At 46.7% G+C, this 19,512-nt stretch overlaps 1 protein-coding gene and 1 long non-coding RNA gene across 6 annotated transcripts in view; both read right to left on the bottom strand.

The window, feature by feature from the left end:
• The window catches only part of Tbc1d14 (TBC1 domain family member 14), a 93,071-nt gene that overhangs the window by 60,414 nt on the left and 13,145 nt on the right, over nucleotides 1–19,512 (bottom strand). Inside the window, exon 1 of one of the 5 annotated variants that reach the window (XM_052199486.1) lies at nucleotides 3,402–3,568. The exons of the other annotated variants lie outside the window; for them this stretch is intronic. Coding sequence (XP_052055446.1) covers nucleotides 3,402–3,436 — 35 coding nt within the window. The 5' untranslated portion in view covers nucleotides 3,437–3,568. Of the gene's footprint in view, nucleotides 1–3,401; nucleotides 3,569–19,512 lie in introns of those variants that run through there. 5 annotated transcript variants of the gene reach the window in all.
• On the bottom strand, nucleotides 10,178–12,598 carry LOC127696634 (uncharacterized). Its single transcript, XR_007980287.1, has 3 exons — nucleotides 11,775–12,598; nucleotides 11,209–11,325; nucleotides 10,178–10,334 (listed from the first exon to the last, which is right to left on the bottom strand). It is a non-coding gene; the product is annotated as an uncharacterized LOC127696634 (long non-coding RNA).

The raw sequence follows: 19,512 nt of genomic DNA, 5'->3' as shown, positions 1-19,512 counted from the left end.
CACACACACACACACACACACGCACACACGCTGCATCACTACTGCATCTCTACACATACACACAGCGTCACTCTCCCACTGAAATCTCTTTCCCCTCCCCACATACACACACACAAACACCAGCTAGTATAAATGAGTCCACAGTGTTCAGTAGAAGTGGCCTTAAACAAGGGAGAAGTTAAAGACAAAATGAAATTACTGAGTGACACTCCACTGGCACCACAGACCAACGTCTTTGAAAGAGGAACTAAACAAGCTTGCTCAGCTGCTGACATCTAAGCTTTGGCTCAAATCATTCACTCAAGGCATAATCTTTCGCCCTGCCTCATGGGCAGCGTGAGCAGCCTGGAGAGGGGCTCGATGAAGAACACCTCGGGATCTTTTTCCTGAGCCTTTCATGTTGTACTTCCAGGAAGCTGAGCTCCTGCCCAAATCTAAACACAGAAGTAGCAGGGGAAAGGGCCCCAGCCCTCATACCAAAGCCTAGCGGGTTGAGGCATTCAGTGGAGCAGATCCAAGGAGGTCAAGGACATTTGAGGGCTAGCCAAAGCTGGACTTTACCCTACCTAACTCTAACCTTTCTCTTCCCGGCCATCCACACAGGGGAAGAGAGGGAAGACAAGAGAGAGGTCATGACACCTGATAAGCTATCAATCAGTTCTTATTTCTCTCACTCTCCATCTCCACTCAGTGTGTGTGTGTTGTTTTGGTCTTTATTTGTGTGTAGGTAAGATTCACCTATTAACTTCTATTTCCACCTCCTAGAGCCACTAAAATCAGGATGTTCAAGAGATAATAACCTATCCAGATCCAGCTACTAATACGAAGCAGTGCTGGGAAGGCAGCTGCCAGGGTACCTTAAAATACAGCGCCCATGGAGGCCATCTACAGCAGCCATCTGGACCACAGCACATTTCAACAGATGAATATCAGACACTCTGCTCAGCTGCTCGTGGGACAGAACACAGGAAGCAGTATTTGCCTCCAGGAACCTCACAATGTGGGAAAACCACAGGACCAGCCCACGCTGTTCAGATTCTCATGTTAACTCTGAGCCTTCACCCCTTGACTTCCCAGGATTAGACCTAACCCACAGGTTCTCCTCCCAGGAATGCACCAAGCACTGTTCCACCAGCAGCCTGGATCCCTCCATGATGGCCAAGGAGAAAGTATCCAAAGACAACAGGAGCCAGAAGTCTTGCATAGAATAAGAAAGAGAACCACAGCTTCAAGAGGATAGAAATGCCCATGACAGCATCACAAGGATACTTGAGTCACATGGCAAGTTTCACCTCCATCTGTCCAAACACTTCCTGACTGAAATAGCTGTCCAGATATATACTGACCTTCTCCACATGGGCCTCTAGCATGGATCGCCTGCCCCACAGAAGTTACTGTAAACATCACCTGTGGCTTTTGGTTGAGATTAATGGTAAGATTCCAAGGTGTTGGGTAAATTCCCAAGACCACCCACCTGAATGAATATTAATTGATTTTTTTTTAAATTCTCTCTCTCTCTCTCTCTCTCACACACACACACACACACACACACACACACACACACACACACACACACGGGTTTCTGGCTTCTCTTGAAATAGCCTATGTGAGCACACTGGCAGCCCAGGGAGCCAGAGCCACGTGGCCTGTCGGGTACCTTGGCCTGTAGCACCTAGCCCTGCCCCCACACTTATCACATAGCTAATACCAGTATTTCTATCATCAGTTCTTAGAGAGGACCTGACCCAGATTTTTAGGGACTCTCTAAGCTGTAATAGCTTAGACAGAAGTCCTTTAAGAAAAGAAATTAATTATGAACACAAAATCAGGGGTAACTGAGAGCTCCTGAAGACTAAGGCTCATTAGCATTGCCCACATTCAGTCCCATGCTCTGCCGTGTGATGCCTGGAGCAGGCCAGCAGCAGGAGAGACTCAAGCTGCACTCTCAGGCAAGCACTCAGAGCCAAAGTGCACACCCTGTTGCTAAATGCCTGGCCTTCTAAGTATTGTTACACTTGTCCCCATTAACTTTTGGGATAGACTGAAAACAAAAGATGGCTTCAAAGCGATATGAAATGCTCACTGAAAAGATGCATGCTGGATGCACCTGGCCCTGCCCTCAGAAGGCGGCCACAAAGAACAGGGCAATGTCAACCTGGTACGTCACCAGGGTGTAAAGCTCCCAAGGCTGCCTCTGCCAGTCGTTGCTTCATCTCTAGTGCCCCAAACAGGCCCTGGGTACATATAACACACTTCTCAAGGTACTGAGGACACAGTCCAGGCTCCATTCCCAACACAGCATTAACCAAGGCACTGGTGCTTGCCTATAATTCCAGCACTCAGAAGGTGGAAACGGAGGGACCGGAAGTCTAAGTCATGCTTAAATACATGGTAAGTTTAGGGCCAGCCTGGGCTATATAAGACTGTTTTAAAAATAGAGAAGTAGAAATCCTGATGAAGGGATTTTTACAAGGGTTCCAGAAGGACTGCTACTGCACACTACCATAGAGGAAAGCAGGCTCTCAAACAGGCCAGGAGACATCAGCCACATGGAACTAGGAGCAGTGGAGGAGGAGGTTGGGCTGAGCGGGCAGATGACAGCCCCTGGCCTGGTGGAGCAGGTTCAACCAGTCAGGCAGTCCTGAGGGATTTCGAAAACTCTGCTGAGGTGTCAAGGATGTGAAGCCCCCTCCCCCCCAGGCCTCCACCCTCAGTATGCGGATGTGAGGGGCACGAAGCCTGCTGCGCGGTTTGGCCATCATTCCTTATCCCTTCCCTCCTTGGCTCATGACATCAGAATCCAAAGCTGACCTGCAGCACTCATCTCCAGGAGAGCTGCTGGCCCATTTCCAGTCACGGCTACCTGTCCCAGGTCACTGACACACACTTTACATTCCCCTCCCAGTATCCAGCCACCAAACAAACACAGAGAGGCCAAGAGGAACCCAGAGAGACGGAAATCCCACAGCTGGTCCCCCCCAGCCCTGTATCACATGGTGCTCCTACCCTCACAATCTGGCATGCATGTGCATCTACAGCTAGTCCTCTCCAGCCTTGATTTGAGAAAGCAAGGAAACAAAGCTAGCCCACTTCAACAGTTACAGGGCTGTTACACGGAGACACATTTCCCTCAGCCAGCCCTCGCTTACACAGAAACCAAGTAAGAGCACCAGTAGAGCGAGTACTAGGCATGTCTGCATAAACATGCCCGAGAAAGCTATATCCCCAACATCCTCCTTAAACACAAGTGAGTGTGTCCACTTTAAACAGGGCCACCCAAGGAAACTTCCCTACGTATCAAGGGCATCAAGTACCTCACACCAAATCCTCCACCACCATGAGAAAGAGTGGGCTCTGGCTGTCCCCAGTTAAACAGCTAGAGAGGCGATACAACCACTCACCTATCCATGAGCAGAAGTAAAGGGGAAACAGCCATGATTCTACTGTGAGCACACCGTTCTCGGGGACCAGCCACAGATGCTCTGAATCTCCTGGTGCCTCATTCCCGGCAAGCCAGAGTGTCAGGGCCACACCAGTGTCCTCCTTCTACCTGTTCTGAAAGGTGAAGGCTCACAGGATGGAGCAGATCAGCTGGAAGGGCAGGGGTGGGGCACCTCACGTGTCACAGGAAGGGTGGGGACAGAGAGCCAGGCAAAGCAGAGCAGCGAGCCTGAGTGCCTTGGTCCCCAGGCAGGGCACAGTTCTACCATAAGTCAAATCAGACGGGACAGGCAAGTTTCTTATCATAGGCCCACTGTCACCTCACACTTAGAAGTACTACCACTGTACAAACTGCCATCCAAGCAATACCTGTGACTACACAGTGCTGGACAGAGAAGGGAGTAAGTGTTAGGTATGCAAGTGGATCAAGGCGTGTGTCATGTCCAAACACCCCTTCGAAAACCAACACTGGAGAAATTCCCTCAGCCACAACTGCAGGCACTGTTTTAAAAAACCAAACAGAAGCCAGGCAACGTGATACACACCTTTAATTCCAGCTCTTCGAAGGCAGAGGCAGGTGGATCTCTCTATGAGTTCAAGGTCAGCCTGGTCTACAGGGTGAGTTCTAGAATAGCTGAGGCTATACAAAGAAACCCTGTCTGAACAAAACAGAACAAAACAAAACAGAAGCTAGAAATGACTCAGTGGTCAAAAGCACTTCCTGCTCTTCTACAGCGCTTAACTTTGGTTCCTCAACTCCAGCTCCCGGAAATCTGATGTCTTCTCCCCTCCATGGGTGAAGGAGTTCAAGGGCTTCCCTGGCAGCGTAGAAGTCTATCAGCCTGGGCTACTGAGACTGTGTCTTAAAAAAAACACAACACCCTACATGTGATGATTCATAAACTCAATACTCCAGAAGCTGAGGCAGGAGGGCCAGGCATATGAGATCAGCCTGAACTATACAGAGTTCCAGGATACACAGTGAGACCCTGGCTCAAAAAAGATCTAACAACCTTGATCAGGTTCAACAAGCACCTAAACTCTAAACCCAGCAGCAGTTACGACAGGTCCGTTCTTCTAGAGGCTGCCATCAACCTAAATGCCAACTGTCAGTCCTGTAAAAGCCCTTCCACAGGCAGCTGTCAGTTCTATCAACCCTTCAGAGAAATTCTGAGTCTGCAGCTATACCAGAAACATCTGCTGAACTGCCAGTGACTTTGTCTGGGACAAGGAGATGGTGACTCCGAAGAAAGCAATGTCACTTGATACACTGTAGAAAGGAAGTAAGTTTATATGGTATAGGACAATAAAAAAAAATGCTGACCACAACTCAGGGATCGGAACCCCAGCAGGGACTTTGCCAGCACCACCTCAATGCACCGTGCTGTAGAGGAAGTGAGGGAGCAGCAAGGTAAGAAAAGAGAGACACTAGACAGACAGAATTATGCACAGACAGTCCTGACGGTCCTCAGAGAAAACCCAAAAGGGTTGACACATGAGCTATTAGAGTAACTAAGTTAAGCAAGACTAAAGGATTCAAATCATATACATCAAAATTAATACTGCCGGGCGGTGGTGGCGCACGCCTGTAATCCCAGCACTTGGGAGGCAGAGGCAGGTGGATTTCTGAGTTCGAGGCCAGACTGGTCTACATAGTGAGTTCCAGGACAGCCAGGGCTATAGAGAGAAACCCTGTCTCAAAAAAATAAAAAAAATTAATACTACTCAGAGTCACAACTATATATTATAAAACTATCAAAAATAGTATCTTGAATTAATTTTGAATTTTTTAAATTACACTCTCTGTATTTATTATTTATTTATTATGTCCTAGGGGAGCGTGTGGCACAGCGCACATGTGAAGGTCAGAGAACAGCCTGTGGAACTCAGGTGCCTCCTTCAACCATGTGGGTCCTGAGGATGGAGCTCAGCCTGGCAGGCCTGGCAGCAGATGCCTTTATCTCCTGATTATTGGGCCAGCCCTTTTTTTTAAAAAAAAAAAATAAGTGTAATGAAAAAAACACAAAACTTTTACATTAAAAAAATAAAAATAAAAAACATAAAGAAACAAACTAACAAACAAAAAACCCCTAAACTAACAAAGAAACTAACATTCAAGGATAAGTAGTTTTTGTTGATCTATGTCAATAAAATTCCCAACAAAAAACCCTGGGGAACTTTTTCAAAAGGAAACTGCCAAACTTTAAAATTGCTATGGAAATGCAAAGGCGCAAAGCTGCCAAGGCGGTGTCACAGAGGAACAAGCTGGAGAGCACAGGCCACCAGCTCTCACACGGCTGACTGAGGAATACCACAGAGTTAGTGAAGGGGAAAGGAAGGGCAGGAGACAGTCAGCGGGGTCCCGAAAGGTTCAGGGAGGAAGAAAATCTGCACACTGCATGTGAAGAGCTACTGGTAATGGCAAAACAACGAAACTTCCAGAAGGCAGCAACATGGTAACAAGAAGTCACATGCTGTGAAAGGAAGCCGGATATGGTAGAATTGGTTACAGCCTAAAATACATTGTTCACAAACAAAAACAAAAACACAAGCAAGCAAAACACAACAAACATAAGGAAAATTAAAATGTAAGCTATGAACCTAGTTTTGGGAGTATATATCTGTGCTTCCAATCACCTGGGAAGAACACTTAAATCCAGGGATTTAAGACCAATCTGGGCACCATGATAAGCAGTATATAGAAAAATAAAGTAAGCCATGGTGAAGGACAGGGTATCTATGACACATGTGTCTGACACGGGATGCTTATCCTGACTATACAGCTCAATTTTTATGGGTATGCAGCCCAGAACCGGAAGGCATGTTCAGCATGCATAAGGCCTAAGTTCCTCCCAACTTTTCAGGAAAAACAGTAATAAACAACAAATAAAAACTGCAACAAAGAAATTCCAAGTGCCAAATACAATATAAAAAGATGCAGCCTATCGTTAAAATAAAAATGCAAATTAAAACCAGCACAGCCTATCCTGTCACCAGGATGAACAATGAAAACAAAATTGGCAATCCCCGCATCTAGAGAGGCCACTCTACTGACTCCCATTAGAGCCAGTGCAGTCAGTGAGCCTGAAGTGCGTACCATACTGGGAAGAGCCTGGCTGGCATGGACAAGGCAGCCTCTGAGATTCTGCCTGGGTATGTGTGCCTCACAGCACGGGTACCAAAGTGTTACAATCAGCATCACCCTTCAGTGCAAAGTGCCGTCCACAGGAGCACACACGGTGTGAACAGGAGCCCAAACCCAGGAGTGCACACCTGCTTACTCTATCCATCCCAACAGCGGTCACCTCTCAGGACAGATACTGTGGGGACGTGGCCCCAGAGAGGCTTCTGCAGGCTGCTAATACAGCAGCATTGGTGCGAATGTGCTTACTCAATACCTAAGATGTATGCGCTTTGCAGCACACTCAACTTCAGCAAAGTGAGTTCTGCTCTATAACCCTCCTCTGTGGTCAGGGGCTCGGCTGGCAGTCCCTCCCCACACAGCTCTGCACAGCTCCCAAACCACTCGCCAGCTCTTTGTGTGGCAGCACACGCTCTAGTTTCTTTCTTTCTTTTTCTCTTCTTTCCTTTTTAAAGGAAATATTACTTTGTTTGTTTTCAATTGCATGTGGAGATTAAAGGAACACTTTGTGGGTTCTGGTCATCAGGCTTGGCAGGAGGCAAGTGCCTTAACCTTGCAGGCCCAGGATTCTAGTTTCTAACCGGCCTACTAAATGGTGAGAGCCTTCCTACTTGGTCTCTGTATCCCAAGGCCGGCCTGGCATGAAACCTACTGGGTAACTCATTAATCTAACCCTGAAATGACTCCTCTGCAAGTCTCCTCAGAGTCCACAAGACCCGTATTTTCCCTATCCACAACCTTCCAAGTCTTCTAAACACTCCCTAACACAGGGATTCCTTCTAATATCTACTTAGATTTTTATGACGAGAAGAAGAAAGCAGAAAGCAGAGCAAAGGGAGCTAGAGAAATAGATCGGCTATTAAGAACACCTGCTGCTCGCCCAAAGGATCCATGTTCAGTTCCCAGCATCCACATAACGCAGTTCATAACTTAATCTTTAACTCTACTCCAGGGGATCAAATGCCTCTAGCCTGTGCCTAAACTCAGGTATACATATATTCACATGCAAGACATGCACATCTCAATAATTTAAAATTATCAAACTAAATCTAAAAAAGAAAGCAGCATGAAAGTGGCTACGTAAGTATAAAATGTACTTTACTAAAAATATGCAATCTAAGCCAGGTGGTAGTGGCGCACACCTGTAATCCCAGCACTCTGGGAGGCAGAGACAGACAGATTTCTGAGTTCAAGGCCAGCCTGGTCTACAGAGTGAGTTCCAAGACAGCCAGAGAAACCCCCTGTCTCGAAAAAGACAAATCCAAAAAAAAAAAAAATCTATTCCTAATCTCCAACTGAATACTAAGTAAAAGGGGGGGGGGGGTCAGTAGTCACGGGTTCTGTCGACATATTAGTCATGAGCAATTCTGGAATTGTACCAATCTCAGGAAAGCCGTGAGGAGACTTTGCTCCCTTAGCACTAGGAAGAAAAAATGTCTGACTAAAAGTAGAAAGTGTGTTCCTCGGATATGAACGCCAACAGATGTGGCTCAAATCCTAGCCGTCTCGCCTGCCTTAGTGGGCAGAAACGAGACTCGCAGCCTTCATTTATATTATAACATTGTCACCATTCAGTGCCCAGGATGGTATTTGTCAATGTGCTTATTAACTAGATAACAACTGATTAATTACATAAGGCCAAGCATCTCACCTCATTTAACATTGATAAGTTATTTTTCTTCGCCATATGCCTACTGAATCGACTTATGTCCTACACGCTGTGCCAATACTGGAAGTGATACTGACAAGCACAAGTCTAGGCCCCCTTCTCCAGGAGGCATACATACTATTTATACCTAATGGATGGCTTTCCCCAGAGAGGACAAAGTGGAAGCCGCCTTCCTGAGGCACCCAGCAGAGGGAAGGGCTCTCCAAGCACAGCCTCCACTTGAGGGCTGGCTTCACTTGCCCTACATTCCGATTTGCCCCAGGAGTGCTTACACATTCTGATGCATGTGTCTCTCCCTGATCCAGAAAGACCTACTTCTAAGAGTGGAACTTGGATGCCTTCTCTCAAGAAGTGGTATTTTCATAATTATTATTTTCAGTGCTAAGGGCCCCCACCTACCAGACACCTGTTTGGTCACTGAGTATCTCCTGCTGAACATTTTGTTAATGTGTCCCTGACAGGTTTATTGTGCTAAGAACTTTGCACTTTAACCAATAAACACTTCCTACTTCTTTAATTGATGTTTTACTCTGTATGTATTTAAGATAACTTTGTATTTATAGAAACTGTTGGAAAGAAGTTATCTTTAGACTTTGCTTTAAATCTGTACCTCATGTCTACTCACTCAAGCAAGGTCAAACACAAGCCCTGCCCTGCAGTACGTGGGCTGTCTAGTATCTTCAGATTCTTCTAGCTCATTGATCCAAGCTAGAAGTAACTCCTAACCCAATGGGCTTTTAATACAATGTGCCATTCCCCTGTACCCCAACAAATCTCAGCCACTTCCCCATAAGCCAGCAGACCCCTTGTTTTATTTCATACAGCAAACACCGAGCCAGAGTATTGCTTACACTGGCTCTAGAAGCATGAGTCTATTGGTATGGCTGAAGAGAACCAAGCCACTATATGCTGTTGATGTTCAGAGACTGGGGAACCTCAGCTGGGAGGAGCTGCGATCAGGAAGGACTAAGACACAGGCCCAGTCCTGGGGGAGCTCATAGAGAAAGCAAGGCCACATGGTATACGAGACTACAGGAGACCTGCAGAAGACAGGACAGGGGGACAATAATAGACTACAGGGTGACAATAATAGGTGCCTATAGGAGACAGGGCAGAATGACAGAGTGACAATCCCACTCTATAGTGACCTGTAGGAGACAGGAAGTACTGCGCTCTGGTAGGAGCTGCCCCTGGGCTGGAGAAGCTTCAGAGAAGGGTGTCTGTTGTGCTATTCCTTAATAATGCTGCAATTGGGCAAAGGAGGGAGCACCCCCGGCAGAAGCAGAAGGGCAAAGGAGGGAGCACCCCCACCCCCCGGCAGAAGCAGAAGGGCAAAGGAGAGAGCACCCCCAGCAGAAGCAGAAGGGCAAAAGAGGGAGCACCCCCGGCAGAAGCAGAAGTGTGAAGCAGAGCACTAGAGCCACAGTCTAGCAGGAAAAGAGAAGGCTAAAGAAAGAAGCCCTCTCCAAACCCATAGCATACTAATCAGAGGCCAAAGCAATGACAAATTCCAATAGCCACTGGCCATTGCTAGGTGTACATTATTCATAAAATAGAGTCTAGGTGGTCACTGCTTAGAAGCTTCCTCCAAGAAAAAAGGCTCCTGGCATACAGCACCATGCCTCGGTGGAGGGGCCTGGGGAGGGCAGTCAGAGCTGACCAATGGCCAAGGACAATGTTCACGAAGCAGCAGTTCTGGGAACCAATCCCTTATGTCATTATCTAAAATGTGGACCAAGCAGGCTGTAGTACACACAGCGGAAACGAAACCCATTTCCATATTGATAGGAAAGTAAATGATTCATAGGGAGGAAGACCACAAAGATATTATAACTCTACATTAGTTACTATACATTATCATTCTGCATTAGTATATTAAGGGATAAGTCTAGGAACAACTTTTATTTATGTAAGAACCTATTTTCTCTAAGTTAAAATGCAGGACGCCAAACCATGGAGAGAGCCTCTGAGTTTTCGCTGCTGATACTATTGTTTTATTTTACAGTGCTGAACATAGAGCCCAGGCCCACACGAGCTAAGCATGTGCTCCACCTCTGAGGCAACTGAAAACTCACAAAGAGTCTGTAAGGAAATAAAGAAAAATTATAATAGGAATGAATGTATAATGACACCCAAAGCCTTGCTGCGTATTTTTAAACAGAAAAGCTTGTTTCAATGGTATGTTTAGGGGTTAGAGATGGCTCAGTGGTCAAGCGCAATGCCGGCATGCCCCTGCCCCGTGCATGGTGCTTGCTCTCTGCAGGTTTCTCTCAGCTTCGTTATTTTACCCCCTTTATTATGATGTGCTGGTTAGACAGTCACTCTGTGTTGCTTTCATACATCAAAGGGACAAATTTAAAAATAAAGTTACAGGCTGTCCTCTAAAGTAGGCTGGCAACAGAACTTCCCACCACAATGGAAATGTACCCATCTGAGCTACTCATTACAGTAGTGGCTGACTCCCACGTGGCTATTAAGTGCCTGAATGTGGCTAGTAAGGCTGAGGAGTTCAATTTTCCATTTTAGGTTATTTTAATTGGCTTTAATTAGAGACTAACACACTGAGCAGCACAGGGCCAGACTGCCAAGCAGACTCCAGACAGCCAAAGTGGGCACAAGTGGCCATGCGGGCCTGGGACCAGGAGCTGGTGAGCTGCTCAGCAAGGCTCTGCTGCAGGGCCTGAGCAACACGTGAATATATAAGGCAAGCCCCACCCACTAGCCTTAGAAACACTGTCCTGCAGTGATATCCTTGGAGAGCACTCTCCCTTAACCAAACTCCAATCTTTACGAGAAGGTCACCTGCTTGGCAAGCCCCAACACCCCATCTAAACACAATCTTTCAGCTTTCTCATCCTCCCTGACACCCTGCTTTCTCTCTCCACTGCACCTACAGTCTGGCAAGTGAATCACCACTGCAGATGCACTCAGACTACAAGACAAAATGAGATCTTACGTGTGGTCAAGCAACTTCTGCTCACTATAGAGTGCGGTCCTCAGGTGAACATTCTCTGTGGAAATGCACGATGTCTGAATCCAGATCTTGGTTTGGCAAACACTGAGTTCGTCTCTACTACAAGCACAGTATGAACAGAAAGATGGTTTCTCAGTCTAGTAGAGGGGGCCCAGCCAACCGCTAATGCTCAATGACCACACCACAGCAACAACAACACACAAGCGAGGACTTGTGAAACCCTATGGAGGGAGCCCTCTGATTCCAGAGGGTTTCTTGTTAAAGTATGCAGAGCAGTAAGAAGGAGGAGGAAACCATTGCAGGAGGGGTCTCCAGACTTGCAGAAAAGACAGGGGCTATCAGCTGAGATGAGATTCAGGAAAGCTTAGTGACAAGTGACTCTGAAACCAGCTGGGCCAAATCTCTACTTAGCACACAGGAAAACCATGTCTACAAAGCAACTTCTCCATATATCATAAGAAGGCATGGCATGGCCAGACAGCTTCTGCTACTAAAGAAGAGTGTGCCAGCAGCCACCTGGAGGGCTCCACTGTCTCTTCAGCCCTTACCCCAGGCAAGTCCACAGACGCTCAGGTGAGCAGCCATCCTGGCCACTCAGCCAAGGCACCAGTCCCTCTCGCAGGCCCCATGTAGTCCTTGAAGGGTTCCAACCAGGACAGATAATCCGCTAAGTGTTGGCACAGGGAATACCCAAGGAACTGAACCCAGAGCCTGCCAGAACAGCCGAGCACAGAGCACAGAGAAGCTTGGGACAGACACTCCCCCAGCACCCTGCACGGGCTGCTTTATTGAGGATATGAACTACTTGGGGCATACAGATGACCTCCAAAGCTGGAAAGAACATGTCGTCTGGGCTAAGTATTTGCATACATGACTCTGGGATGTGGCCTCTCAAGAACACACAGTGTCACTGAGTGAGTCCTCTTCTCTGCAGGCTTGTCTTAGGGAGGGGTCGCTGTATAGGCTCTTAGCTAGGGGGAATGTGAAGGGAACATCAGATGTAGACAACCAGCTGTGAGTAAGGGTGGGGTCCCTGGGGAGAAAAGAGGAAGTAGCACCTCATGCCCACACGATGACGTCCATGTTCCTCCTGAGCATTTCCTCTCAGCATTCACTTCCCCTCTTGCCATAGTAACCTGCACCTCTCTGGAGGACAGTGCCTGGTTAGGCCCACCCAAGTGCAGAGTGCACGGAACAACCATGGCCCTTATACCAGGTGAGCACTGCAGTCACTAGTGGGCCCTTGAAAAAGGGGCACCTGCATGGCCTGTATTCAGAGCTATTCAGAGTCCTCGCCTTCCACAGGAACCAAGCACCATCCTCCAGCCCAAACCAACCTCCCCTGAAAGATGGGTGCTACTCATAAATAGAATCTTCTTAAACCATGGGAAGGTCTCTTTTATCAAGGCCAAGTAGTGCCTATTAGAACAAGGGGCTTGAGATGGCCGCCCGCCTTCCTCATCCCCAACATTTGAGGGTGTATATATACATATATATATATATATATATATATATATATATATATACATATATATATGTATATATATATATATACATATATACATATATATATATATATAAAGAGGGCACTTTGTCTCTTTTCCTCGACCTTCCCTGCTAGCATCTCCAAACACAGCTTCAATCACCAGTCGAGCAGAATCGGTTCACAGAGGAAAACCTCATAGAGGAAACCAACCTCAAAGTTGGCACCGAGCGCCTTCTGACCCTCCCTTCTGTGTCCATCACCTACAAGGGGCCCATGCTGTTCAGCACAAAATCAGAACTCACCACTGTGACCACACCTGCGCATATCCTCAACTCCTACTTCTTACTCACTTCATTGTAATAAGAAAAATGACAGCACTGCCCCACCCAAGTGCCAGCTCCAGGGAAAGGAAGCTGGGGAGGAGGCAGTTAACAGGAACACTGACCAGCTGCCTTCCGGGCACTCAGCAGGACCCAGCAGTGTCTCCTCCTCTGCCCAAAAATCCACTTGTCAGGATAACCTCAGCACCACCCCTTTCCTCAAACACGATTCTTCACCCTCCGGCCTAAGGCCTGAACATTTGGGTTCTCCACCCCCAAATTTACTTGCTGAAATTCTAATCCCCAAGTTGACAGCACCAAGTGGTAGATTTAGAAAGAATTGCAGGCAAAAGGCATCATGACTGAGACTGGGATCCATATAAAAGTGGCCCCAAAGAGTTGCCCCTTTAGCATGTAAGGATACAGCAAAAAAAAAAAAAAAAAAAAAAGGGCTGGAGACATGACTCAGTAGTCAAGAGTGCTTGCTGTTCTTCCAGAGGACCCAAGTTTGGTTTCCAAAACCCATATCAGGCCATTCACAACGACCTGTAACTCCAGTTCCAAGGGATCCAACATCTTTCTCTGGCATTCATGCCCCTGACCCATAAACATTAAAATACTTTTTTTTAAAGATGGCTGTCTGGGGATTACTCTTTTTTTTTTGGTTTTTTGGATTTGGTTTTTTCGAGACAGGGTTTCTCTGTGTAGCCCTGGCTGTCCTAGAACTCACTCTGTAGACCAGGCTGGCCTCGAACTCAGAAATCCGCCTGCCTCTGCCTCCCAGAGTGCTGGGATTACAGGTGTGAGCCACCACCGCCTGGCTGTGGGATGATTACTCTTGACTGCCAACTTGATATGATGTGGCATCAATACAGAAATACATCCCCAGTATATCTATAAGGGTATTTCCAGAAAAGCTTACTGGAAGAAAGAAGAGCCGCTCTGAACTTGAGTCGCACTATCCCATGCGCTCTCCTGTCTCTGCTCCCTGACGTCAGATGCACTATGAATCGCTGCCACACGCTCCTGTCACCATTACTTCCCTGCCATGATGGACTGACTATGTATAAGCTTTGAGGCAAAATAAACCCTTCCTTCCTTAAGTTGCTTTTTGCCACAGCAACAAGAAGTAAGTAATACGCCATCCATCAAAACAACCTTGGTGTGTCCACAGATACCAAATCTGCTGGCACCGATGGTGAGACTCCCAGCCTCCAGGACTGGTGGGCCCAGACCATCCACTCCATGGTATTTAATTATAGTAACTTACACCAGAGCATTTTCAGCTGAGGACCCTGCTTCCTACTTGACCAAAACCAAAACAAAACAAAACAACCAGAGAGGTGAGGGGACAGAACAAAAGGAATTCTCATTCGTTGCTGCTGGGAATATAAAATGGTGAAGCCACTTCGGAAAACAGGCAGTTTCTTCACCACTGACCAGGCTTATCATACAGTTTAGCACTGTATTCCTTGGGATGTACCCAAAAGATTTGAAAACCCTACACCCACATGGATCTTTACAACAGCAGCTGCTCATATATGCCAAAACTTGAAAGCAACTAAGATGCCCTTTGATGAGCAAATAAATAAACTATGTCAACTCCATACAGAGAAATATCACTCCAGTTTTAAACATGAGCCATGCCCTCTAAAACAGCAGGATCGGAGAACAGATGGACTCACAGAGACCGAGTGCCTGCCTGCACAGGTCTGTACCAGACTGAATTATAAGAATTGAAAGAAATGGACACATGCCCCGATCCTTAGCCCAGAAGCTACCTCTGGTTGACAACCACTTGCAAATGAAAATCTAGTTTTCTCCCAGGCAGTCTCACTGGGGAAACAAACTCCTCTTAGGGGCAGGCCCTGTGCCCAGCACAGATGTCAACAGGCAACAAACTCAACAGCCTCACTGGAATTCCTTGTCCATGTCAGATTTATTTTTACTTTTGTTTTATTTATATACATTTTCCCTCTCTTTTTACCTTACAGGTCCTCTGCATACATATGATGGCACCAGTTTAGGATTCTCATGGGATTCCTGGGTGTGTGATTCGTGGCCTCTGCATCTGTAGCTGTTTCATGTCCCTGTTCTCCGGCTCCAATCTATCAGCTTTTGGCTTATGGTGTTATTATGTCTTCTTCTTGCTCTCATCCCACAGCCAGAAGATTTAAAACAGTGACTTGTGCAGCAGTCTGCCCATTTTGAAATGTTCTCCCTTCTCTCCGGCCTGGCTCTTGGAGCTCAACATGCTGATTCCATGAGATGGTTCTTTTCAGTCTCACCGACCCCTACATAGGTCCACCTCCGCTTATTTCATGAACAAGCACACAAACAGTAAGCCTGAGTGCCTGCCTTACCCAAGACCATAGCCTAGCACACTAAGACCAGCTAAGAAACCACTGCCCAGCCCTCCTGCCCAGGCTTCTCAGCAATGCACAAGCATGTGCCCACACCAGCAGTAGCTCCAATTCATAGCACATGTTCTGATGCACCTAGAAAACCCAGTCAAAGACATAGGACAACAGTAAAGAGATTTTGTAAGAAAGTCATAAATCAAATGCTACCTTTCATTTCTCTAGTCCTAACTCTAAAATGGTCATAGCGGGCTGGAGAGATGGCTCAGCAGTTAAGAGCATTGACTGTTCTTTCCAAAGTCCTGAGTTCAAATCCCAGCAACCACATGGTGGCTCATCTGTAATGAGATCAGATGCCCTCTTCTGGGGTGTCTGGGACAGCCATAGTGTACTTACATATAATAAATAAATATTTTTTAAAAATGGTCATAGCATTAGAAAATAAGCCAAACAACATAAAACTGAATCAATATTACTATGCCGGCTACACACCTATCCCACATCCAGGTATACCCCCTCCCATTTCACCCAACAACACTTAAGTGTGAACTTGTTCCTCTCATGCAAATCATAATAAACTCAGAGACCGAAGCCCTGCTCATCTTTGAATCCCCTGGCAAGTTAATCCACACATAGAAGCAGAATCACCAGCATGTTCCTGAATCAGTAAGTTATCAGTACAAGATATAAGAAACATTCTAGGTATTTAAAGCAGGAATGGATTTAACACAAGGAATAGGATTATTTCAAGATCATAGGAAGAAGTTGATTCTGAATGTCCCCTAACTCCTAGGAACAGGTCACTGAACAACATAACCTGATAGACCTGAGGTGCAAACGGAAGCTGCTGAACTTAAGCACCCAGCAGGCAATCAGCACCGCTGCCTTTGGGAGGGAGCACAGGGCTCTCCTGCATGGCAACTGCTCTCAGCAGCCAGGAGGCCGAAAACAGACACTGCCGACACTACAGGAAAAACCTCTAACCTCTCTAACATCTGTAGGTACCAGAGAGCAGCGAAGAGAAGGAAAATGGCTTGCACCACATTTCTGCCTCAAACCTCCCGCAGTGGGAGAACTGGATGATCCCAACTCATGTCCAAAACTCTGGCAGCAAGCAACTAGGAGCAGGCTTCTGCTCTGCAGCTAATAAAGTCCAGTCCAGAGGATGAGCGGGCAGCCCAGAGCCCCCTCACGCTGCCCCTCTCACTGTGCACCCTGGAAAAGAGAGCCACGCCAAACAAAGAACAGCGCCGGCACACAGAATCACCACGTCCTGGCAAAGGAATTCACCTCCCCTGCATAAGCTGCACAAATTTCCTATTTATCATACTCTATAATCACCAGCCAACGGGTCAAATCCCAAAAGACTAGCTCTGTACAGGAACTAAACATGTGGTTAGACACATTCATATCGTATCAAAGTTATCTATCTGAAGATTCACTTTTAAACTTGCAAACATCTTTACACAGACGATGATTTTTAAAAATAACATTGAAATCTCATGAAACCTCAACAATAGGAGAAAAGCAAGCCAAAAACAGTGTATGTATCGAGCCCACTCTGCCTTGAGAGTTAACTCCTATTTCCTCACTTAACACTGGCATTATTAGCTCTTCGCTTGAGTGGTTTTTGTATTTGTTTTGCAGTGCTGGGGATGGAAACCAGGACCTCACACACACCAGGCAAATGCTCTACCGCTGAGTTATGGCTCTTTACTAGGGGAACAATCTGTCCCCAGTCACTCAAGTACACACTAGAGGCTGCAGAGGTTAAATGACTTTCTCAGGGTCACACAGCACAAAAACGACAGAGCTAGTGAGGCTCCCAGCCCCTTTCTCAAACCTCCATGGTCTTCATACTCTGTCTATTACAAGTAAAAACCGCAGCTAGCCAGACATAGACTGCGCCCCCAAAGGGCTCTCTGCCAGGTCAGGAAGTAGACTAGAAAAATCCATCACTCCAGACCTTTAAGCACAGGCAGGTGCTTCCCAAAGACTATGTCTACCCCCATAATAATTAGCAGGAAAAGCTAATTATTACTTCCTATACCCATGTGGATTAGCAGATTAAACCTTTGGCTTCGTGGAAACCAAACCCATAGCCTGAGGAAAACACCACAAGCATGCTACTGAATTCTTCAGCCACTCAGATGATCCTTTAACACATCTCTCTTCCATGTAAGATGAGGATTCTGCTCAAATTACACTAGTAAATGACCTCTGAGGAAGCTATTCAGTATCAAAGTTGTCACCAGTTAACCTAGTGCATTCAGAAAGGCTTCATCCATCTCCATCCCAGAACATGTGGCAAAGTCTAGAGACACTTTGGTCTTCTTGGTTGTGGGATGGTGCCAGTATCTAGTGGGCAGAGAGCAGGCAGTGTCGCAATACACTGGACAGCTGCCCACAGGAGTATGCATCTCAAACATTATCAGTGTGTGGTGCAGAAAGTCTGCTCTAAGTTACTGGGCAATGGGTTCAACTGAAGAAATGTACAGTACAAAGTCAAAAGCTCACAAGAGCATTAAGAGACAAAATATGTTCTGTTCAAACCAGAGAAAGCTACTATGTAAGTGATCCCAGGAAGCCAGGTGCCTTAGCTATTTGATCTTACTTGAGCCATTTTTCCCCATTAAAGCTATACAAGGTCACACAGTTATTAAGAGAGCTGACAATAAACCAAGCTCACCTGAGCCCTGACCCAGTGTTCCCAACAGCAGGGCCCACCCTCCCGTGACATCCGCCATGTCTAGAAAACAGGAACCAGAGCTCAGAGTAATCTGACGCGCGGGTGTATGTTACAACAAGAAAGGTAAAACAAATAGCAGGTGCACCTCCAGCTTCCCTGGGGCAACACACTGCTCTATCGCTTTGACTCGTTGCTTTTTATATCCCCCTGCTTCAGCGCTTCAGTGCGGCTCCTAACAGTGTCAGAGCTGCCAACCAAGGACAAAGAAGCAGGAACCAAGAAATAAGAAGGTCTGGAAACTGCAAAATGCAAAGTGTTTTCTCCAAAGGGGAAGAAGCTTCGACAGACAACTCAACTCTACCCATTTCCCCAAAAGAAAAAGGTAGCGATAGATAGGAATGGTGAAGATCACCCATGCTGCTGATATAGAAGTCATCTCTGCTGATTTTATGTCACAAGTTAAAGTCACCTGAGAGGAGGGAACCTCAATCAAGAAAATGCCTCCAAAATATCCAGCTGTAATTGATTAATTCATTCTTAATCAGTAATTAACTGGGGGAGGGCCAGCCCATTGTGGTTGGTGCTACCCCTGGGCTGGTGGTTCTGAGAAAGCAGCAGGCTGAGCAGGTCACCATAAGTAGCATCCCTGCACGGCCTCTGTATGGCTCCTACCTCCAGGTTCCTGCCCTGTTTGAGTTCCTGTCCTGACTTCCTTCAGTGATGACCAGTGCCCTGGAAATGTAAGCCAAATAAGCACTTTCCTCCCCAAGTTGCTTTTGGTAATGGTGTTTTATCACAGTAATAGTAACCCTTACGAAGACACCATCCACGTGTCAGGATATCTGTACTAACCCTTAAACGTATTAGCCCACCTAATTCCACGACCACAAACAGGAGCTCTTCACTCCAATCCTGGGAAAAATAAGCAGAGGCGGCAAACACCGCGACGATGAGGACAACAGAGGCGAGTGAAGCGGAGCCAGTGACACGTCAGGCCCCCACGACCCTCCTCAGTACTCTGCTAGGGATTCAGAACCTCAGGCAAGGTAAGTGATGCTCAAGGCCACACAGCTAGGCTGTGACTGACCTCTAAACCAAGCTGCTCCCATTATGCTGCTTCCCAGGCACCTCTATTTCAAAAAAAGAGTTTCCAGGTTTACTAAGAACCCTTGTCTCCTAGGTGACTATGAAAACCTGTCTTCTAGGCAAGCTCTTCCCCTCTGAGACTGATCTCAGGAATCACACATAAGGCACTCTGGTATTCATCAACATGAAAAACTGCAAGCACTCATCCAAGTAACTGGATCCAGCCAGCTACACAGATGAGTCTGCAGCACTGCTGCATGAGAGGCTTCGGAAGGATTCTGACACACAAGGGCGCCAGACAGCAGTCACTGAATAACAAGTTCTGTGACCAGGATTCCACTGGAG

The sequence above is a fragment of the Apodemus sylvaticus genome, chromosome 11 (genome assembly GCF_947179515.1).
Source record: "Apodemus sylvaticus chromosome 11, mApoSyl1.1, whole genome shotgun sequence".
Classification (NCBI taxonomy): domain Eukaryota; kingdom Metazoa; phylum Chordata; class Mammalia; order Rodentia; family Muridae; genus Apodemus; species Apodemus sylvaticus.
Note: the sequence above shows the minus strand (reverse complement) of the source record. Positions and strands in the feature narration are given on the sequence as shown.